The sequence below is a fragment of the Bufo gargarizans genome, chromosome 4 (genome assembly GCF_014858855.1).
Source record: "Bufo gargarizans isolate SCDJY-AF-19 chromosome 4, ASM1485885v1, whole genome shotgun sequence".
Classification (NCBI taxonomy): Eukaryota; Metazoa; Chordata; class Amphibia; order Anura; family Bufonidae; genus Bufo; species Bufo gargarizans.
The window spans coordinates 211,251,045-211,275,188 of NC_058083.1; the positions used below are offsets into that span (position 1 = coordinate 211,251,045).

At 48.2% G+C, this 24,144-nt stretch overlaps 1 protein-coding gene across 1 annotated transcript in view; it reads right to left on the reverse strand.

Moving 5' to 3' along the window:
• LOC122936381 (probable cation-transporting ATPase 13A5) overlaps positions 1 to 24,144 on the reverse strand; it is a 652,597-nt gene that overhangs the window by 404,689 nt on the left and 223,764 nt on the right. Inside the window, exon 10 of the mRNA XM_044292565.1 lies at positions 20,970 to 21,140. Within this exon, the coding sequence (XP_044148500.1) occupies positions 20,970 to 21,140 (171 nt within the window). The remainder of the gene's footprint in view (positions 1 to 20,969; positions 21,141 to 24,144) is intronic.

Consider the following 24,144-nt stretch of genomic DNA (forward strand, 5'->3'; position numbering starts at 1 on the left):
GCAGACTGATTCTCTGCTGACATGAAGCCAGATTCTCTGTTACGGGACCTCTCTCCTCTGCCTGGGTGCCTGGGCCTAAATATATGACAATGGACTGTTGCAGTGGTGGCTGACGTGAAGCCTGATTCTCTGCTATGACATGCAGACTGATTCTCTGCTGACATGAAGCCAGATTCTCTGTTACGGGACCTCTCTCCTCTGCCTGGGTGCCTGGGCCTAAATATATGACAATGGACTGTTACAGTGGTGGCTGACGTGAAGCCTGATTCTCTGCTATGACATGCAGACTGATTCTCTGCTGACATGAAGCCAGATTCTCTGTTACGGGACCTCTCTCCTCTGCCTGGGTGCCTGGGCCTAAATATATGACAATGGACTGTTGCAGTGGTGGCTGACGTGAAGCCTGATTCTCTGCTATGACATGCAGACTGATTCTCTGCTGACATGAAGCCAGATTCTCTGTTACGGGACCTCTCTCCTCTGCCTGGGTGCCTGGGCCTAAATATATGACAATGGACTGTTGCAGTGGTGGCTGACGTGAAGCCTGATTCTCTGCTATGACATGCAGACTGATTCTCTGCTGACATGAAGCCAGATTCTCTGTTACGGGACCTCTCTCCTCTGCCTGGGTGCTGGGCCTAAATATATGACAATGGACTGTTGCAGTGGTGGCTGACGTGAAGCCTGATTCTCTGCTATGACATGCAGACTGATTCTCTGCTGACATGAAGCCAGATTCTCTGTTACGGGACCTCTCTCCTCTGCCTGGGTGCCTGGGCCTAAATATATGACAATGGACTGTTACAGTGGTGGCTGACGTGAAGCCTGATTCTCTGCTATGACATGCAGACTGATTCTCTGCTGACATGAAGCCAGATTCTCTGTTACGGGACCTCTCTCCTCTGCCTGGGTGCTGGGCCTAAATATATGACAATGGACTGTTACAGTGGTGGCTGACGTGAAGCCTGATTCTCTGCTATGACATGCAGACTGATTCTCTGCTGACATGAAGCCAGATTCTCTGTTACGGGACCTCTCTCCTCTGCCTGGGTGCCTGGGCCTAAATATATGACAATGGACTGTTGCAGTGGTGGCTGACGTGAAGCCTGATTCTCTGCTATGACATGCAGACTGATTCTCTGCTGACATGAAGCCAGATTCTCTGTTACGGGACCTCTCTCCTCTGCCTGGGTGCCTGGGCCTAAATATATGACAATGGACTGTTGCAGTGGTGGCTGACGTGAAGCCTGATTCTCTGCTATGACATGCAGACTGATTCTCTGCTGACATGAAGCCAGATTCTCTGTTACGGGACCTCTCTCCTCTGCCTGGGTGCCTGGGCCTAAATATATGACAATGGACTGTTGCAGTGGTGGCTGACGTGAAGCCTGATTCTCTGCTATGACATGCAGACTGATTCTCTGCTGACATGAAGCCAGATTCTCTGTTACGGGACCTCTCTCCTCTGCCTGGGTGCTGGGCCTAAATATATGACAATGGACTGTTGCAGTGGTGGCTGACGTGAAGCCTGATTCTCTGCTATGACATGCAGACTGATTCTCTGCTGACATGAAGCCAGATTCTCTGTTACGGGACCTCTCTCCTCTGCCTGGGTGCCTGGGCCTAAATATATGACAATGGACTGTTGCAGTGGTGGCTGACGTGAAGCCTGATTCTCTGCTATGACATGCAGACTGATTCTCTGCTGACATGAAGCCAGATTCTCTGTTACGGGACCTCTCTCCTCTGCCTGGGTGCTGGGCCTAAATATATGACAATGGACTGTTGCAGTGGTGGCTGACGTGAAGCCTGATTCTCTGCTATGACATGCAGACTGATTCTCTGCTGACATGAAGCCAGATTCTCTGTTACGGGACCTCTCTCCTCTGGCTGGGTGCCTGGGCCTAAATATATGACAATGGACTGTTACAGTGGTGGCTGACGTGAAGCCTGATTCTCTGCTATGACATGCAGACTGATTCTCTGCTGACATGAAGCCAGATTCTCTGTTACGGGACCTCTCTCCTCTGCCTGGGTGCCTGGGCCTAAATATATGACAATGGACTGTTACAGTGGTGGCTGACGTGAAGCCTGATTCTCTGCTATGACATGCAGACTGATTCTCTGCTGACATGAAGCCAGATTCTCTGTTACGGGACCTCTCTCCTCTGCCTGGGTGCCTGGGCCTAAATATATGACAATGGACTGTTACAGTGGTGGCTGACGTGAAGCCTGATTCTCTGCTATGACATGCAGACTGATTCTCTGCTGACATGAAGCCAGATTCTCTGTTACGGGACCTCTCTCCTCTGCCTGGGTGCCTGGGCCTAAATATATGACAATGGACTGTTGCAGTGGTGGCTGACGTGAAGCCTGATTCTCTGCTATGACATGCAGACTGATTCTCTGCTGACATGAAGCCAGATTCTCTGTTACGGGACCTCTCTCCTCTGCCTGGGTGCCTGGGCCTAAATATATGACAATGGACTGTTGCAGTGGTGGCTGACGTGAAGCCTGATTCTCTGCTATGACATGCAGACTGATTCTCTGCTGACATGAAGCCAGATTCTCTGTTACGGGACCTCTCTCCTCTGCCTGGGTGCTGGGCCTAAATATATGACAATGGACTGTTACAGTGGTGGCTGACGTGAAGCCTGATTCTCTGCTATGACATGCAGACTGATTCTCTGCTGACATGAAGCCAGATTCTCTGTTACGGGACCTCTCTCCTCTGCCTGGGTGCCTGGGCCTAAATATATGACAATGGACTGTTACAGTGGTGGCTGACGTGAAGCCTGATTCTCTGCTATGACATGCAGACTGATTCTCTGCTGACATGAAGCCAGATTCTCTGTTACGGGACCTCTCTCCTCTGCCTGGGTGCCTGGGCCTAAATATATGACAATGGACTGTTGCAGTGGTGGCTGACGTGAAGCCTGATTCTCTGCTATGACATGCAGACTGATTCTCTGCTGACATGAAGCCAGATTCTCTGTTACGGGACCTCTCTCCTCTGCCTGGGTGCCTGGGCCTAAATATATGACAATGGACTGTTGCAGTGGTGGCTGACGTGAAGCCTGATTCTCTGCTATGACATGCAGACTGATTCTCTGCTGACATGAAGCCAGATTCTCTGTTACGGGACCTCTCTCCTCTGCCTGGGTGCCTGGGCCTAAATATATGACAATGGACTGTTGCAGTGGTGGCTGACGTGAAGCCTGATTCTCTGCTATGACATGCAGACTGATTCTCTGCTGACATGAAGCCAGATTCTCTGTTACGGGACCTCTCTCCTCTGCCTGGGTGCCTGGGCCTAAATATATGACAATGGACTGTTACAGTGGTGGCTGACGTGAAGCCTGATTCTCTGCTATGACATGCAGACTGATTCTCTGCTGACATGAAGCCAGATTCTCTGTTACGGGACCTCTCTCCTCTGCCTGGGTGCCTGGGCCTAAATATATGACAATGGACTGTTGCAGTGGTGGCTGACGTGAAGCCTGATTCTCTGCTATGACATGCAGACTGATTCTCTGCTGACATGAAGCCAGATTCTCTGTTACGGGACCTCTCTCCTCTGCCTGGGTGCCTGGGCCTAAATATATGACAATGGACTGTTACAGTGGTGGCTGACGTGAAGCCTGATTCTCTGCTATGACATGCAGACTGATTCTCTGCTGACATGAAGCCAGATTCTCTGTTACGGGACCTCTCTCCTCTGCCTGGGTGCTGGGCCTAAATATATGACAATGGACTGTTGCAGTGGTGGCTGACGTGAAGCCTGATTCTCTGCTATGACATGCAGACTGATTCTCTGCTGACATGAAGCCAGATTCTCTGTTACGGGACCTCTCTCCTCTGCCTGGGTGCCTGGGCCTAAATATATGACAATGGACTGTTGCAGTGGTGGCTGACGTGAAGCCTGATTCTCTGCTATGACATGCAGACTGATTCTCTGCTGACATGAAGCCAGATTCTCTGTTACGGGACCTCTCTCCTCTGCCTGGGTGCTGGGCCTAAATATATGACAATGGACTGTTGCAGTGGTGGCTGACGTGAAGCCTGATTCTCTGCTATGACATGCAGACTGATTCTCTGCTGACATGAAGCCAGATTCTCTGTTACGGGACCTCTCTCCTCTGCCTGGGTGCCTGGGCCTAAATATATGACAATGGACTGTTACAGTGGTGGCTGACGTGAAGCCTGATTCTCTGCTATGACATGCAGACTGATTCTCTGCTGACATGAAGCCAGATTCTCTGTTACGGGACCTCTCTCCTCTGCCTGGGTGCCTGGGCCTAAATATATGACAATGGACTGTTGCAGTGGTGGCTGACGTGAAGCCTGATTCTCTGCTATGACATGCAGACTGATTCTCTGCTGACATGAAGCCAGATTCTCTGTTACGGGACCTCTCTCCTCTGCCTGGGTGCTGGGCCTAAATATATGACAATGGACTGTTGCAGTGGTGGCTGACGTGAAGCCTGATTCTCTGCTATGACATGCAGACTGATTCTCTGCTGACATGAAGCCAGATTCTCTGTTACGGGACCTCTCTCCTCTGCCTGGGTGCCTGGGCCTAAATATATGACAATGGACTGTTGCAGTGGTGGCTGACGTGAAGCCTGATTCTCTGCTATGACATGCAGACTGATTCTCTGCTGACATGAAGCCAGATTCTCTGTTACGGGACCTCTCTCCTCTGCCTGGGTGCCTGGGCCTAAATATATGACAATGGACTGTTGCAGTGGTGGCTGACGTGAAGCCTGATTCTCTGCTATGACATGCAGACTGATTCTCTGCTGACATGAAGCCAGATTCTCTGTTACGGGACCTCTCTCCTCTGCCTGGGTGCCTGGGCCTAAATATATGACAATGGACTGTTACAGTGGTGGCTGACGTGAAGCCTGATTCTCTGCTATGACATGCAGACTGATTCTCTGCTGACATGAAGCCAGATTCTCTGTTACGGGACCTCTCTCCTCTGCCTGGGTGCCTGGGCCTAAATATATGACAATGGACTGTTAGCAGTGGTGGCTGACGTGAAGCCTGATTCTCTGCTATGACATGCAGACTGATTCTCTGCTGACATGAAGCCAGATTCTCTGTTACGGGACCTCTCTCCTCTGCCTGGGTGCCTGGGCCTAAATATATGACAATGGACTGTTACAGTGGTGGCTGACGTGAAGCCTGATTCTCTGCTATGACATGCAGACTGATTCTCTGCTGACATGAAGCCAGATTCTCTGTTACGGGACCTCTCTCCTCTGCCTGGGTGCCTGGGCCTAAATATATGACAATGGACTGTTGCAGTGGTGGCTGACGTGAAGCCTGATTCTCTGCTATGACATGCAGACTGATTCTCTGCTGACATGAAGCCAGATTCTCTGTTACGGGACCTCTCTCCTCTGCCTGGGTGCCTGGGCCTAAATATATGACAATGGACTGTTGCAGTGGTGGCTGACGTGAAGCCTGATTCTCTGCTATGACATGCAGACTGATTCTCTGCTGACATGAAGCCAGATTCTCTGTTACGGGACCTCTCTCCTCTGCCTGGGTGCTGGGCCTAAATATATGACAATGGACTGTTACAGTGGTGGCTGACGTGAAGCCTGATTCTCTGCTATGACATGCAGACTGATTCTCTGCTGACATGAAGCCAGATTCTCTGTTACGGGACCTCTCTCCTCTGCCTGGGTGCCTGGGCCTAAATATATGACAATGGACTGTTGCAGTGGTGGCTGACGTGAAGCCTGATTCTCTGCTATGACATGCAGACTGATTCTCTGCTGACATGAAGCCAGATTCTCTGTTACGGGACCTCTCTCCTCTGCCTGGGTGCTGGGCCTAAATATATGACAATGGACTGTTGCAGTGGTGGCTGACGTGAAGCCTGATTCTCTGCTATGACATGCAGACTGATTCTCTGCTGACATGAAGCCAGATTCTCTGTTACGGGACCTCTCTCCTCTGCCTGGGTGCTGGGCCTAAATATATGACAATGGACTGTTGCAGTGGTGGCTGACGTGAAGCCTGATTCTCTGCTATGACATGCAGACTGATTCTCTGCTGACATGAAGCCAGATTCTCTGTTACGGGACCTCTCTCCTCTGCCTGGGTGCTGGGCCTAAATATATGACAATGGACTGTTGCAGTGGTGGCTGACGTGAAGCCTGATTCTCTGCTATGACATGCAGACTGATTCTCTGCTGACATGAAGCCAGATTCTCTGTTACGGGACCTCTCTCCTCTGCCTGGGTGCCTGGGCCTAAATATATGACAATGGACTGTTACAGTGGTGGCTGACGTGAAGCCTGATTCTCTGCTATGACATGCAGACTGATTCTCTGCTGACATGAAGCCAGATTCTCTGTTACGGGACCTCTCTCCTCTGCCTGGGTGCTGGGCCTAAATATATGACAATGGACTGTTGCAGTGGTGGCTGACGTGAAGCCTGATTCTCTGCTATGACATGCAGACTGATTCTCTGCTGACATGAAGCCAGATTCTCTGTTACGGGACCTCTCTCCTCTGCCTGGGTGCCTGGGCCTAAATATATGACAATGGACTGTTGCAGTGGTGGCTGACGTGAAGCCTGATTCTCTGCTATGACATGCAGACTGATTCTCTGCTGACATGAAGCCAGATTCTCTGTTACGGGACCTCTCTCCTCTGCCTGGGTGCCTGGGCCTAAATATATGACAATGGACTGTTACAGTGGTGGCTGACGTGAAGCCTGATTCTCTGCTATGACATGCAGACTGATTCTCTGCTGACATGAAGCCAGATTCTCTGTTACGGGACCTCTCTCCTCTGCCTGGGTGCTGGGCCTAAATATATGACAATGGACTGTTGCAGTGGTGGCTGACGTGAAGCCTGATTCTCTGCTATGACATGCAGACTGATTCTCTGCTGACATGAAGCCAGATTCTCTGTTACGGGACCTCTCTCCTCTGCCTGGGTGCTGGGCCTAAATATATGACAATGGACTGTTGCAGTGGTGGCTGACGTGAAGCCTGATTCTCTGCTATGACATGCAGACTGATTCTCTGCTGACATGAAGCCAGATTCTCTGTTACGGGACCTCTCTCCTCTGCCTGGGTGCTGGGCCTAAATATATGACAATGGACTGTTGCAGTGGTGGCTGACGTGAAGCCTGATTCTCTGCTATGACATGCAGACTGATTCTCTGCTGACATGAAGCCAGATTCTCTGTTACGGGACCTCTCTCCTCTGCCTGGGTGCTGGGCCTAAATATATGACAATGGACTGTTGCAGTGGTGGCTGACGTGAAGCCTGATTCTCTGCTATGACATGCAGACTGATTCTCTGCTGACATGAAGCCAGATTCTCTGTTACGGGACCTCTCTCCTCTGCTGGGTGCCTGGGCCTAAATATATGACAATGGACTGTTGCAGTGGTGGCTGACGTGAAGCCTGATTCTCTGCTATGACATGCAGACTGATTCTCTGCTGACATGAAGCCAGATTCTCTGTTACGGGACCTCTCTCCTCTGCCTGGGTGCCTGGGCCTAAATATATGACAATGGACTGTTGCAGTGGTGGCTGACGTGAAGCCTGATTCTCTGCTATGACATGCAGACTGATTCTCTGCTGACATGAAGCCAGATTCTCTGTTACGGGACCTCTCTCCTCTGCCTGGGTGCCTGGGCCTAAATATATGACAATGGACTGTTACAGTGGTGGCTGACGTGAAGCCTGATTCTCTGCTATGACATGCAGACTGATTCTCTGCTGACATGAAGCCAGATTCTCTGTTACGGGACCTCTCTCCTCTGCCTGGGTGCTGGGCCTAAATATATGACAATGGACTGTTGCAGTGGTGGCTGACGTGAAGCCTGATTCTCTGCTATGACATGCAGACTGATTCTCTGCTGACATGAAGCCAGATTCTCTGTTACGGGACCTCTCTCCTCTGCCTGGGTGCTGGGCCTAAATATATGACAATGGACTGTTGCAGTGGTGGCTGACGTGAAGCCTGATTCTCTGCTATGACATGCAGACTGATTCTCTGCTGACATGAAGCCAGATTCTCTGTTACGGGACCTCTCTCCTCTGCCTGGGTGCTGGGCCTAAATATATGACAATGGACTGTTACAGTGGTGGCTGACGTGAAGCCTGATTCTCTGCTATGACATGCAGACTGATTCTCTGCTGACATGAAGCCAGATTCTCTGTTACGGGACCTCTCTCCTCTGCCTGGGTGCTGGGCCTAAATATATGACAATGGACTGTTGCAGTGGTGGCTGACGTGAAGCCTGATTCTCTGCTATGACATGCAGACTGATTCTCTGCTGACATGAAGCCAGATTCTCTGTTACGGGACCTCTCTCCTCTGCCTGGGTGCTGGGCCTAAATATATGACAATGGACTGTTGCAGTGGTGGCTGACGTGAAGCCTGATTCTCTGCTATGACATGCAGACTGATTCTCTGCTGACATGAAGCCAGATTCTCTGTTACGGGACCTCTCTCCTCTGCCTGGGTGCTGGGCCTAAATATATGACAATGGACTGTTGCAGTGGTGGCTGACGTGAAGCCTGATTCTCTGCTATGACATGCAGACTGATTCTCTGCTGACATGAAGCCAGATTCTCTGTTACGGGACCTCTCTCCTCTGCCTGGGTGCTGGGCCTAAATATATGACAATGGACTGTTGCAGTGGTGGCTGACGTGAAGCCTGATTCTCTGCTATGACATGCAGACTGATTCTCTGCTGACATGAAGCCAGATTCTCTGTTACGGGACCTCTCTCCTCTGCCTGGGTGCTGGGCCTAAATATATGACAATGGACTGTTGCAGTGGTGGCTGACGTGAAGCCTGATTCTCTGCTATGACATGCAGACTGATTCTCTGCTGACATGAAGCCAGATTCTCTGTTACGGGACCTCTCTCCTCTGCCTGGGTGCTGGGCCTAAATATATGACAATGGACTGTTGCAGTGGTGGCTGACGTGAAGCCTGATTCTCTGCTATGACATGCAGACTGATTCTCTGCTGACATGAAGCCAGATTCTCTGTTACGGGACCTCTCTCCTCTGCCTGGGTGCCTGGGCCTAAATATATGACAATGGACTGTTGCAGTGGTGGCTGACGTGAAGCCTGATTCTCTGCTATGACATGCAGACTGATTCTCTGCTGACATGAAGCCAGATTCTCTGTTACGGGACCTCTCTCCTCTGCCTGGGTGCCTGGGCCTAAATATATGACAATGGACTGTTGCAGTGGTGGCTGACGTGAAGCCTGATTCTCTGCTATGACATGCAGACTGATTCTCTGCTGACATGAAGCCAGATTCTCTGTTACGGGACCTCTCTCCTCTGCCTGGGTGCTGGGCCTAAATATATGCCAATGGACTGTTGCAGTGGTGGCTGACGTGAAGCCTGATTCTCTGCTATGACATGCAGACTGATTCTCTGCTGACATGAAGCCAGATTCTCTGTTACGGGACCTCTCTCCTCTGCCTGGGTGCCTGGGCCTAAATATATGACAATGGACTGTTGCAGTGGTGGCTGACGTGAAGCCTGATTCTCTGCTATGACATGCAGACTGATTCTCTGCTGACATGAAGCCAGATTCTCTGTTACGGGACCTCTCTCCTCTGCCTGGGTGCTGGGCCTAAATATATGACAATGGACTGTTACAGTGGTGGCTGACGTGAAGCCTGATTCTCTGCTATGACATGCAGACTGATTCTCTGCTGACATGAAGCCAGATTCTCTGTTACGGGACCTCTCTCCTCTGCCTGGGTGCTGGGCCTAAATATATGACAATGGACTGTTGCAGTGGTGGCTGACGTGAAGCCTGATTCTCTGCTATGACATGCAGACTGATTCTCTGCTGACATGAAGCCAGATTCTCTGTTACGGGACCTCTCTCCTCTGCCTGGGTGCCTGGGCCTAAATATATGACAATGGACTGTTGCAGTGGTGGCTGACGTGAAGCCTGATTCTCTGCTATGACATGCAGACTGATTCTCTGCTGACATGAAGCCAGATTCTCTGTTACGGGACCTCTCTCCTCTGCCTGGGTGCTGGGCCTAAATATATGACAATGGACTGTTGCAGTGGTGGCTGACGTGAAGCCTGATTCTCTGCTATGACATGCAGACTGATTCTCTGCTGACATGAAGCCAGATTCTCTGTTACGGGACCTCTCTCCTCTGCCTGGGTGCTGGGCCTAAATATATGACAATGGACTGTTGCAGTGGTGGCTGACGTGAAGCCTGATTCTCTGCTATGACATGCAGACTGATTCTCTGCTGACATGAAGCCAGATTCTCTGTTACGGGACCTCTCTCCTCTGCCTGGGTGCCTGGGCCTAAATATATGACAATGGACTGTTGCAGTGGTGGCTGACGTGAAGCCTGATTCTCTGCTATGACATGCAGACTGATTCTCTGCTGACATGAAGCCAGATTCTCTGTTACGGGACCTCTCTCCTCTGCCTGGGTGCTGGGCCTAAATATATGACAATGGACTGTTGCAGTGGTGGCTGACGTGAAGCCTGATTCTCTGCTATGACATGCAGACTGATTCTCTGCTGACATGAAGCCAGATTCTCTGTTACGGGACCTCTCTCCTCTGCCTGGGTGCTGGGCCTAAATATATGACAATGGACTGTTGCAGTGGTGGCTGACGTGAAGCCTGATTCTCTGCTATGACATGCAGACTGATTCTCTGCTGACATGAAGCCAGATTCTCTGTTACGGGACCTCTCTCCTCTGCCTGGGTGCTGGGCCTAAATATATGACAATGGACTGTTACAGTGGTGGCTGACGTGAAGCCTGATTCTCTGCTATGACATGCAGACTGATTCTCTGCTGACATGAAGCCAGATTCTCTGTTACGGGACCTCTCTCCTCTGCCTGGGTGCTGGGCCTAAATATATGACAATGGACTGTTGCAGTGGTGGCTGACGTGAAGCCTGATTCTCTGCTATGACATGCAGACTGATTCTCTGCTGACATGAAGCCAGATTCTCTGTTACGGGACCTCTCTCCTCTGCCTGGGTGCTGGGCCTAAATATATGACAATGGACTGTTGCAGTGGTGGCTGACGTGAAGCCTGATTCTCTGCTATGACATGCAGACTGATTCTCTGCTGACATGAAGCCAGATTCTCTGTTACGGGACCTCTCTCCTCTGCCTGGGTGCCTGGGCCTAAATATATGACAATGGACTGTTACAGTGGTGGCTGACGTGAAGCCTGATTCTCTGCTATGACATGCAGACTGATTCTCTGCTGACATGAAGCCAGATTCTCTGTTACGGGACCTCTCTCCTCTGCCTGGGTGCTGGGCCTAAATATATGACAATGGACTGTTGCAGTGGTGGCTGACGTGAAGCCTGATTCTCTGCTATGACATGCAGACTGATTCTCTGCTGACATGAAGCCAGATTCTCTGTTACGGGACCTCTCTCCTCTGCCTGGGTGCCTGGGCCTAAATATATGACAATGGACTGTTGCAGTGGTGGCTGACGTGAAGCCTGATTCTCTGCTATGACATGCAGACTGATTCTCTGCTGACATGAAGCCAGATTCTCTGTTACGGGACCTCTCTCCTCTGCCTGGGTGCCTGGGCCTAAATATATGACAATGGACTGTTGCAGTGGTGGCTGACGTGAAGCCTGATTCTCTGCTATGACATGCAGACTGATTCTCTGCTGACATGAAGCCAGATTCTCTGTTACGGGACCTCTCTCCTCTGCCTGGGTGCTGGGCCTAAATATATGACAATGGACTGTTGCAGTGGTGGCTGACGTGAAGCCTGATTCTCTGCTATGACATGCAGACTGATTCTCTGCTGACATGAAGCCAGATTCTCTGTTACGGGACCTCTCTCCTCTGCCTGGGTGCTGGGCCTAAATATATGACAATGGACTGTTACAGTGGTGGCTGACGTGAAGCCTGATTCTCTGCTATGACATGCAGACTGATTCTCTGCTGACATGAAGCCAGATTCTCTGTTACGGGACCTCTCTCCTCTGCCTGGGTGCTGGGCCTAAATATATGACAATGGACTGTTGCAGTGGTGGCTGACGTGAAGCCTGATTCTCTGCTATGACATGCAGACTGATTCTCTGCTGACATGAAGCCAGATTCTCTGTTACGGGACCTCTCTCCTCTGCCTGGGTGCTGGGCCTAAATATATGACAATGGACTGTTGCAGTGGTGGCTGACGTGAAGCCTGATTCTCTGCTATGACATGCAGACTGATTCTCTGCTGACATGAAGCCAGATTCTCTGTTACGGGACCTCTCTCCTCTGCCTGGGTGCTGGGCCTAAATATATGACAATGGACTGTTGCAGTGGTGGCTGACGTGAAGCCTGATTCTCTGCTATGACATGCAGACTGATTCTCTGCTGACATGAAGCCAGATTCTCTGTTACGGGACCTCTCTCCTCTGCCTGGGTGCTGGGCCTAAATATATGACAATGGACTGTTACAGTGGTGGCTGACGTGAAGCCTGATTCTCTGCTATGACATGCAGACTGATTCTCTGCTGACATGAAGCCAGATTCTCTGTTACGGGACCTCTCTCCTCTGCCTGGGTGCTGGGCCTAAATATATGACAATGGACTGTTGCAGTGGTGGCTGACGTGAAGCCTGATTCTCTGCTATGACATGCAGACTGATTCTCTGCTGACATGAAGCCAGATTCTCTGTTACGGGACCTCTCTCCTCTGCCTGGGTGCTGGGCCTAAATATATGACAATGGACTGTTACAGTGGTGGCTGACGTGAAGCCTGATTCTCTGCTATGACATGCAGACTGATTCTCTGCTGACATGAAGCCAGATTCTCTGTTACGGGACCTCTCTCCTCTGCCTGGGTGCTGGGCCTAAATATATGACAATGGACTGTTGCAGTGGTGGCTGACGTGAAGCCTGATTCTCTGCTATGACATGCAGACTGATTCTCTGCTGACATGAAGCCAGATTCTCTGTTACGGGACCTCTCTCCTCTGCCTGGGTGCTGGGCCTAAATATATGACAATGGACTGTTGCAGTGGTGGCTGACGTGAAGCCTGATTCTCTGCTATGACATGCAGACTGATTCTCTGCTGACATGAAGCCAGATTCTCTGTTACGGGACCTCTCTCCTCTGCCTGGGTGCTGGGCCTAAATATATGACAATGGACTGTTGCAGTGGTGGCTGACGTGAAGCCTGATTCTCTGCTATGACATGCAGACTGATTCTCTGCTGACATGAAGCCAGATTCTCTGTTACGGGACCTCTCTCCTCTGCCTGGGTGCTGGGCCTAAATATATGACAATGGACTGTTGCAGTGGTGGCTGACGTGAAGCCTGATTCTCTGCTATGACATGCAGACTGATTCTCTGCTGACATGAAGCCAGATTCTCTGTTACGGGACCTCTCTCCTCTGCCTGGGTGCTGGGCCTAAATATATGACAATGGACTGTTGCAGTGGTGGCTGACGTGAAGCCTGATTCTCTGCTATGACATGCAGACTGATTCTCTGCTGACATGAAGCCAGATTCTCTGTTACGGGACCTCTCTCCTCTGCCTGGGTGCTGGGCCTAAATATATGACAATGGACTGTTGCAGTGGTGGCTGACGTGAAGCCTGATTCTCTGCTATGACATGCAGACTGATTCTCTGCTGACATGAAGCCAGATTCTCTGTTACGGGACCTCTCTCCTCTGCCTGGGTGCTGGGCCTAAATATATGACAATGGACTGTTGCAGTGGTGGCTGACGTGAAGCCTGATTCTCTGCTATGACATGCAGACTGATTCTCTGCTGACATGAAGCCAGATTCTCTGTTACGGGACCTCTCTCCTCTGCCTGGGTGCTGGGCCTAAATATATGACAATGGACTGTTGCAGTGGTGGCTGACGTGAAGCCTGATTCTCTGCTATGACATGCAGACTGATTCTCTGCTGACATGAAGCCAGATTCTCTGTTACGGGACCTCTCTCCTCTGCCTGGGTGCCTGGGCCTAAATATATGACAATGGACTGTTGCAGTGGTGGCTGACGTGAAGCCTGATTCTCTGCTATGACATGCAGACTGATTCTCTGCTGACATGAAGCCAGATTCTCTGTTACGGGACCTCTCTCCTCTGCCTGGGTGCTGGGCCTAAATATATGACAATGGACTGTTACAGTGGTGGCTGACGTGAAGCCTGATTCTCTGCTATGACATGCAGACTGATTCTCTGCTGACATGAAGCCAGATTCTCTGTTACGGGACCTCTCTCCTCTGCCTGGGTGCTGGGCCTAAATATATGACAATGGACTGTTGCAGTGGTGGCTGACGTGAAGCCTGATTCTCTGCTATGACATGCAGACTGATTCTCTGCTGACATGAAGACAGATTCTCTGTTACGGGACCTCTCTCCTCTGCCTGGGTGCTGGGCCTAAATATATGCCAATGGACTGTTGCAGTGGTGGCTGACGTGAAGCCTGATTCTCTGCTATGACATGCAGACTGATTCTCTGCTGACATGAAGACAGATTCTCTGTTACGGGACCTCTCTCCTCTGCCTGGGTGCTGGGCCTAAATATCTGACAATGGACTGTTGCAGTAGTGGCTGACGTGAAGCCTGATTCTCTGCTATGGGACCTCTCTCCAATTGATATTGGTTAATTTTTATTTATTTTATTTTTATTCATTTCCCTATCCACATTTGTTTGCAGGGGATTTACCTACATGTTGCTGCCTTCTGCAGCCCTCTAGCCCTTTCCTGGGCTGTTTTACAGCCTTTATAGTGCCGAAAAGTTTAGGTCCCCATTGACTTCAATGGGGTTCGGGTTCGGGACGAAGTTCGGATCGGGTTCGGATCCCGAACCCGAACATTTGCGGGAAGTTCGGCCAAACTTCTCGAACCCGAACATCCAGGTGTCCGCTCAACTCTAGTCATGAGTCAGTGTCACTCAAGTCCCATTAGCGGCAGGAGAATCACTGAGTCAAAGACAGGGGTGTCACTATTCATAAATTCCAATAAAATGGTATCCCAACCCCCAAAAAATATTTTATGACGCGTAATAATGGATCGCCTGCATAATTCCTCCAGTCTTTACCAAACGTGACTATTCCTGACAATAGAGTCAAAATTGTTGTCCTACAAAAAAGGAAGCACAGTTAAACATATAGCACATGTTGTTTTCCATACAAAGGACACAAGTAGAGAGCACATACATAACTGGTGACTACATGACCCTAAATTCTACATTTAGACTGTGGCTTCAGAGTCCCTAGAGTGTAAATCCAAAAAAGTTATCTTCAATAATTTGGTCCTGTCACCACCTCGTCTTGGAAGAGGTATCTGTTCCAAAATTCTAAACCGTAAGTCCATTTCAGAGTGTTTAGCCTCAGCGAAATGTTTTGATACAGGAAGATCCATTTTTTGCTTCCTAATGGAATACCTATGTTGGTTAAGTCGGGTTTTTAAGTCCCAAGTAGTTTCACCTATATATAGGAGATGACAAGGGCAAGTCAACAAATAAATAACAGGACGAATCGCATGTTAGATATTGTTTGATTTTAATCATTTGACCGGAAACAGAGTGAACAAATTAATCACCCCATAACATAAGGTTACAATTTACGCAGTTATAGTATCAGAAACACCCCTTGCGGGTGGATCCAAAGTATGTCTCACAAGTTTCTCTAGATGAGCCTATATCAGACTTGACCAGTCTGTCACCCAGATTTTGAATTCTCCGATATGAACATAAAGGCAAAGATTTGAATTCTTCAACATTCTCAAAGTTATTTGTCAGTATTTTCCAGTGCTTTTTTCAAATAGCTGAAATATTGTCACTATTGGTACTAAACTCTGACACAAAGTGAATCCGGGCCTTAGAGCGTGTAGTGTCACCCAATCCCTCCCTAATGGCCTCTTTGGTGAGGGACTTAATTCTGCCTAAATGTTCTTGGATACGTTTTTTTGGATATCCACGTGTCTGGAATTTAGCCTAGTATCTGCTCAAGTGGGATCTTGAACAATTTTCTTGACCCTAGGCAGTTGGCTAAATGGAAGTGACCTGATCATGGATCTAGGGTGATGACTCTCAAAGCGTAATAGAGTATTTTTGTCTGTGGGTTTTACATATAAATCAGTGACTAGCCTATCATGGCAAATGCTGACCTGAGTGTCCAAAAACTGTATGGTTCCCTCAGAATGCGTCAAAGTGAATTTGACACTGTGGTCAATGGTATTCAAAAAACGATGAAACGCCATGAGGTCCTCTGTGGCACCGACTTAAATCAGGAAAATATCGTCGATGTACCGCCACCACCCCAGCACATGGCTAAAGTGATGGCTCACATAGATGACAGACTCCTCAAGATGTGTCATGTAAAGATGTGTGCTGCTTTTTTCTTTTCTTTTTTACATAATGGACCCTAAAAAGCCAATCACCTGAAACATGGATCAGAATACCGGATGTATTAACCCAGACGTGTTTTCTACACGTTAGAGGACGAGGAGAGAATGCTGCATAACTCGGTGAGAGATGTGACGTTTTTATCAACTTTTTCTGCCATTGATATAAAGAGAAAATTTGAAAATGAATCAAAACGCTTAATCAGTCTGGAATTGCATCTTTCTACCTTGAGCGAAAACCATCTTGCACACAGGATACCAAGAGGGATACGCTCTCACTTAAGACCGGACCTATTTGTGAATAATGCAGAATTTTGTGCCAGATTTGTTCAAATCTCAAACAAATATGCGTTCAACATTATTTTGTTTAACGTAGAGTTTTTACAAAAGGAAAAACATCAATACAAATGAATCTAGATGACATAACAGAGAAGTAAAAAAAAGTGTTATCTACTGAGGACTTTAAAATCTATATGTCCAATTGCATGTCTCATTTAGAAAAATTTAGAAGCGATCTACAGAGCAAGAAATGTTGTAAATGGATGCGAGACATAGATGACTACTCCACAGGCTATGTGTACAACTGGCAAGGGGATCAAAGGAGAAATCGGAAGACAGGTGGAGAGAAATATGGATCTACCTCTCCATCCACCCCAAAGATGTCCCAGGGTCATCTGACCAGGGAGAATGCTACAGGGCCCAAGATGGACTCTAACCCCACTACTTCATCTACACCTTTTTTAGGGGGAGATCCTGCAACGGCAGGACACGTCGAGGGGGCAAGAGACAACACAAACAGAGGAAAAGGGAAAAATATGCAGCCCCAGCGGGGCAGGACTTTGAGACGCAATATATAGTGGTAAATATATCTTCTGTTGATCTTAATGCCGCACAGTTATCTACATTGAATAAAGGTCTGTCCTATTGTCCCGTGAGCACAACTAAGCGGTTTGATCCACGCTCTAAGGCCCGGATTCCCTTTTAAAAAAGCACTGGAAAATACTGACAAGTAATTTTGAGAATGTTGAAGAATTCAAATCTTTGCCTTCATGTTCATACCGAGGAAGTTGAAATCTGGGTGACTGACTGGTCAAATCTGATATAGGCTCATCTAGAAAAACTTGTGAGACATACTTTGGATCCACCCGCAAGGGGTGTTTCCCGTGCTATAACTGTGCAAATTGTAACCTTATGTTACGGGGTGATTAATTTGTTCACCCTGTTTACAGTCAAATGATTAAAATCAAACAATATCTAACATGCGATTCGTCCCATGTTATTTATTTGTTGACTTGCCCTTGTCATCTCCTATATATAAGTGAAACTACTTGGGACTTAAAAACCCGACTTAACCAACATACCGTATTTTTCTTATGGGGCGAATGCTGCATTTTTCCGAATTTTCAATGATACACCGCGATGCCGCGTGGCGGGTATATCAGCTGAGAGGGAGGAGGGGCTGTGGGCCGGCATCTGCTTTTATAATGACAGCAGGGCCCATGCAGTGACTGTATTCTACTATACGGGCCCCGCTCACTGTATATAATCTTATCTATAATTGTAGGCATTGTTAATATATAAAAGTTCAAGGTAATCAGCGCCTGTATACCGTACTTACAAGCGCTCATAGCAGAGAGGAGGGAGGAGGCAGGCCGGGAGGATGAACACTGGCAGCGTGAGTCACCATAACAGTGTCCTCAACAGATCCCCCATAATAGTGTCATACACAGACCACCATTAGTTCAAAACCCACCAAAAGCACACATTTTGGTTCAACACTTTTTTCTCCCTTATTTTCCTCCTCAAAAACCTAGGTGCGTCTTATGGGCAGGTGCGTCTTATAGGGCAAAAAATATGGTAGGCATTCCATTAGGAAGCAAAAAATGGATCTTCCTGTATCAAAACATTTCACTGAGGCTAAACACTCTGAAAGTGACTTACGGTTTAGAATTTTGGAACAGATACTTTTTCTGAGACGAGGTGGTGACAGGACCAAATTACTGAAGAGAAGATAACTTTTTTGGATTTACACTCTAGGGACTCTGAATCCACAGGGTCTAAATGTAGAATTTAGGGTCATGTAGTCACCAGTTATGTATGTGCTCTCTACTTGTGTCCTTTGTATGGAAAACAACATGTGCTATACACTCACCTAAAGAATTATTAGAAACACCATACTAATATGGGGTTGGACCCCCTTTTGCCTTCAGAACTGCCTTAATTCTACGTGGCATTGATTCAACAAGGTGCTGATAGCATTCTTTAGAAATGTTGGCCCATATTGATAGGATAGCATCTTGCAGTTGATGGAGATTTGAGGGATGCACATCCAGTGCACGAAGCTCCTGTTCCACCACATCCCAAAGATGCTCTATTGGGTTGAGATCTGGTGACTGTGGGGGCCATTTTAGTACAGTGAACTCATTGTCATGTTCAAGAAACCAATTTGAAATGATTTGAGCTTTGTGACATGGTGCATTATCCTGCTGGAAGTAGCCATTAGAGGATGGGTACATGGTGGTCAAGAAGGGATGGACATGGTCAGAAACAATGCTCAGGTAGCCCGTGGCATTTAAACGATGGCCAATTGGCACTAAGGGGCCTAAAGTGTGCCCAGAAAACATCCCCCACACCATTACACCACCACCACTAGCCTGCACGGTGGTAACAAGGCATGATGGATACATGTTCTCATTCTGTTTACGCCAAATTCGGACTCTACCATTTGAATGTCTCAACAGAAATCGAGACTCATAAGACCAGGCAACATTTTTCCAGTCTTCAACAGTCCAATTTTGGTGAGCTTGTGCAAATTGTAGCCTCTTTTTCCTATTTGTAGTGGAGATGAGTGGTACCCGGTGGGGTCTTCTGCTGTTGTAGCCCATCCGCCTCAAGGTTGTGCATGTTGTGGCTTCACAAATGCTTTGCTGCATACCTCGGTTGTAACGAGTGATTATTTCAGCCAACGTTGCTCTTCTATCAGCTTGAATCAGTCGGCCCATTCTCCTCTGACCTCTAGCATCAACAAGGCATTTTCACCCACAGGACTGCCGCATACTGGATGTTTTTCCCTTTTCACACCATTCTTTGTAAACCCTAGAAATGGTTGTGCGTGAAAATCCCAGTAACTGAGTAGATTGTGAAATACTCAGACCAGCCCGTCTGGCACCAACAACCATGCCACGCTCAAAATTGCTTAAATCACCTTTCTTTCCCATTCTGACATTCATTTTGGAGTTCAGGAGATTGTCTTGACCAGGACCACAACCCTACATGCATTGAAGCAACTGCCATGTGATTGGTTGACTAGATAATCGCATTAATGAGAAATAGAACAGGTGTTCCTAATAATTCTTTAGGTGAGTGTATGTTTAACTGTGTTTCCTTTTTTGTAGGACAACAATTTTGACTCTATTGTCAGGAATGGTCCCGTTTGGTGAAGACTGGAGGAATTATGCAGGCGATCCATTATTACGCGTCATAAAATATTTTTTTGTGGTTGGGATACCATTTTATAGTCCTAATGGGACTTGAGTGACACTGACTCGTGATGGGTGGTTTGTCTACTAGTTAAATATTATATTATATCATGTATTGCTCTGATATAGTCTATCTGTGACTCCCCCCGCTTAGGGAGGGAACCGGGATTACATCATTGTGACACCCTGATGCCCATCCCTAGTGCGATGGGAATATGACATGGAGCGGATATGCTGACTGGTCTGGACAGGGAGGTGTATGCGGTCTGACACTCCGTGATGCCCCCCTGATACAGACATTCCGGCACGGAGACTGGTGGTTGCCCGCTGATCTTCCGTTTGTGGATCAGCTTTTGTCTGCGGAAACTGTGGAGCTTTGAGTGTGTCTTTGTAAATCTATATAGGGAACTTGCCAGCCTGTATGGGCATGAGCATGCGGCCTGCAAGAAAGATAGATAGCGGCCATCTTTACTGTGGTTCCCATATTCTCTTATATTACTACGTGTCTCGCGAGAGCACACGGAGTGGCGCATGCGCAGACCGCCCTTCCAAACGCCAGAAGACTCCACTATGTCTCCACGACTTAACGTGACTCATCCAAAGTTTTTTTTAAGGTTTTAATCAACTTGTGATTGTTATGCACTGTGTACACTTTATATGTTGATTGGCAATCATGTGTTTATATTGATATTATCACTGTATCGATCACGCTATGCACTTTATACGACGATGTCCACAATCAATTTATGTATGATCATGATTATAGATGAATTGTATTTTTAATGCTGCTACATTTAGATGCACTTGCACTTTATTACTTAATTATGGATTTGTGATTCTGCAAATTGTTTGCACTATTTATGTATGCCACTATGCACATGTTATTCAGCTAGACAAAGGCTCCAATGAGAGAGCTGAAACGTTGCTGCTAGATGGGTGAATAAACCATCCACTTTTCTTCACTAATCTGGAGTGCTGCCTTTTTTCTTTTGTATATATATTTTTATATATATATATATATATATATATATATATTTTTTTTTTTTTTTTTTCATGGCTTTTCACTAACCTGTACACAGCCTTTATCATCTACTATAGGATACCCTGTGTTGACTAACCTGTTTTTAAGACCAGAGCTTTTACAGATCCTTCAGGAGGAGGTTTTGTCTTTATAACTTCTGTTCCACAATACAGCATGTGTGCTCGATAATTTTCTCCACTGTGCAATTTCCAAGGAATTCCATTATCTACATTTGGTAAAGGAACTTTTGTCACAGGAACACTTTCACCTTAAAGAAAAATAATGCAATTTTAAAACCATCTCAAATGAAAAAGTAGCAGGTTTTATTTATTAGAAAGCAGTTGTGAGAACCATATTTGTATGTCTTTTTAATTGTCTGATTATTATGATTTATTCTATTTCCTATACATATAAGACTTTTGGGGAAACAATTCAGAGACTATACCCTTGTGAGTTTTTTTAAGCACGCTCTGTCACTAGTGTAATCTCATTGAAGTTGCCTGCCAGCGTGTGTGTCAGGCTCACAGCGAATACTGTGCCCACTTGCCCAGTGCCACCACTCTCATCTGGTGTCACAGTAGATTACATTTAAAAAACAACAACAATTTTGACTGTGAAATAATAGCAGTCAGTTACCTGCATGCGTGTGTGTTTCAGGCCCTGCAAGTGCAAAGTGTCACCAGCGGAACTCATATATGGTGTCACAGTAGATTACTTAAAACAAAAAACAAAAACTATTTTGACTGTGAAATGGAACCTTGACGCACCATCCTCCTTCAGCTCAGCTTCAGGCACCTCTCAAGTTACCACTCGCCCGCCTGCCGCCACCACCAACACTTGCACCACAGCTGCTTCACTTGATCTGTCAGAGGAGTTATTTACACATCAGTTGGAAGAAATGAGTGATGCACAACCATTATTGCCAGAGGATGTAGATAACAGCAGGGCTTTTTTTCTCAGAGAAAAGGTGGTGGAACTCACCCCCCCCTGGCCACGCCCCTACCCACCCCTAGGACCGCACCCTAAAACCGCCCCTTTAGAGAACAGGGATGCAAGTAAAATTTGAGGGGCTATAAAAGTCCAGCCCAGCAAAGAAACCGCCCAGGTTGGGATGGCACTCTTAATGGGGGATCTGGGGATGGCACTGTTAATGGGGGATCTGGGGATGGCATCCACAGATCCCCCATCCTATAACAGTGCCATCCACAGACCCCCCCACCCCATAACAGTGCCATCCACAGACCCCCCCTTAACGGTGCCATCCACAGACCCCCCCACCCCATAACAGTGCCATCCACAGACCCCCCACCTCATAACAGTGTCATCCACAGACCCCCCACCCCATAACAGTGCCATCCACAGACCCCCCACCCCATAACAGTGCCATTCACAGACCCCCCACCCCATAACAGTGCCATCCACAGACCCCCTTAACAGTGCCACCCACAGACCCCCCCCTTAACAGTGCCATCCACAGACCCCCCCTTAACAGTGCCATCCACAGACCCCCCATCCCATAACAGTGCCATCCACAGACCCCCCCATTGCCGCTCCAGTACAGTTATAAAATGTGTAAAATTAATAAGGATTCTATTCATGAGGCCCCCTCTGTAGTAGAACATTCAATATAGCCATCCTACTCACAGGGCTGTTATCTTAATGCAGGCCGGCCGGCAGACGAGCGGCAGAGTCACTGACTGACGTCACGTGCCTGCGCCGCCGGCTTCATTCATAAAGTAGGCCGGGCAGGCACGTGACGTCAGTCGTGACGCTGCCGCTCGTCTGCCCAGCCGGCATGCATTAAGATAACAGCCCTGTGAGTAGGATGGCTATATTGAATGTTCTATTACAGAGGGGGCCTCATGAATAGAATCCTTATTAATTGTACACATTTTATAACTGTACTGGAGCTGGGGGCCGGAGCACAGTGAACGCACCGGCCCCCAGCTCCTCCTCCCAGTCCCTCCCCGCTGATACATCGCAGCCTGCGATGCTGGAGCATGGCAGGCTGCGATGTCAAAAGGTGGCGTTCCGCCAGAAAAAGAGCCCTGGATAACAGGGATATGTCTCAGTCAGGCAGCATTACACAGATGGACGTACAGTGTGATGATTATGTTGTACCCGCTGCTGCTTCTTTTGCTGAGTTATCAGATGCAAGTGAAGCGGTTGATGATGACGATGTGTCCGTGGATGTCACGTGGGTGCCCGCTCGAAGAGAAGAAGAACAGGGGGAAAGTTCAGTTGGGGAGACAGAGAGGAGGAGGAGACGAGTTGGAAGCAGAGGGAGGTCATCGCAAGGAGCTAGTGCCACAGTCAGACAGCATGTATCGGCACCCAGGGTCAGCCAGACAGCACGCCAATCAACGTATGCTGTTGCCACCACCAGAATGCCGTCATTGCAAAGCTCAGCAGTGTGGCATTTTTTTGTGTGTCTGCCTCTGACAACAGCAATGTCATTTGCAACCTGTTCCAAAAGAAACTGAGTCGTGGGAAGTCCAACACCCACCTAGGTACAACTGCTTTGCGAAGGCACATGATCTCACATCACAAACTCCTATGGGATCAACACATGAGTACAAGCAGCACATAAACTCAAAGCCACCATCCTCCTCCTGGTCCAGCATCTTCAGCCACGTCAACCACTGCTGTCCTCCTTGCCCCCTCTCAACCACCCCCCACTCCGCCGGTGGAGTCTGAGGCCTTCAAAAAATTTGTAGCTATTGGGACACAGCAGTGGAAGGTACCCGGCCAAAATTTATTTTCAAAAAAGGCAATCCCCAACCTGTACTCTATTGTGCAAAAGGAAGTCATGGCATGTCTAGCACACAGTGTTGGGCAAGGGTCCATCTGACCACTGATACCTGGTCTGCAAAGCACGGTCAGGGCAGGTATATCACCTACATTGTGTAACCTCCTCGGCTGAGTTCTCTTCTGCTGCTGCGTCTTGCTCCACATCAACTGCACCCCCCCAGCTCCCCAGGGGCTATTCCACATCCCGGATACGACAGTGTTACGCCGTCTTGGGGTTGACTTGCCTGAAAGCAGAGAGTCACACCGGACCAGAACTCCTGTCCGCCCTGAACGCACAGGTGGATCAGTGGCTGACTCCGCACCAACTGGAGATCGGCAAAGTGGTGTGTGATAACGGAAGCAATTTGTTGGCGGCATTGAATTCGGGCAAGTTGACACATGTGCCGTGCATGGCACATGTGTGTAATCTGATCGTACAACGCTTTGTGCATAAGTACCCAGGACATCCTCAAGCAGGCCAG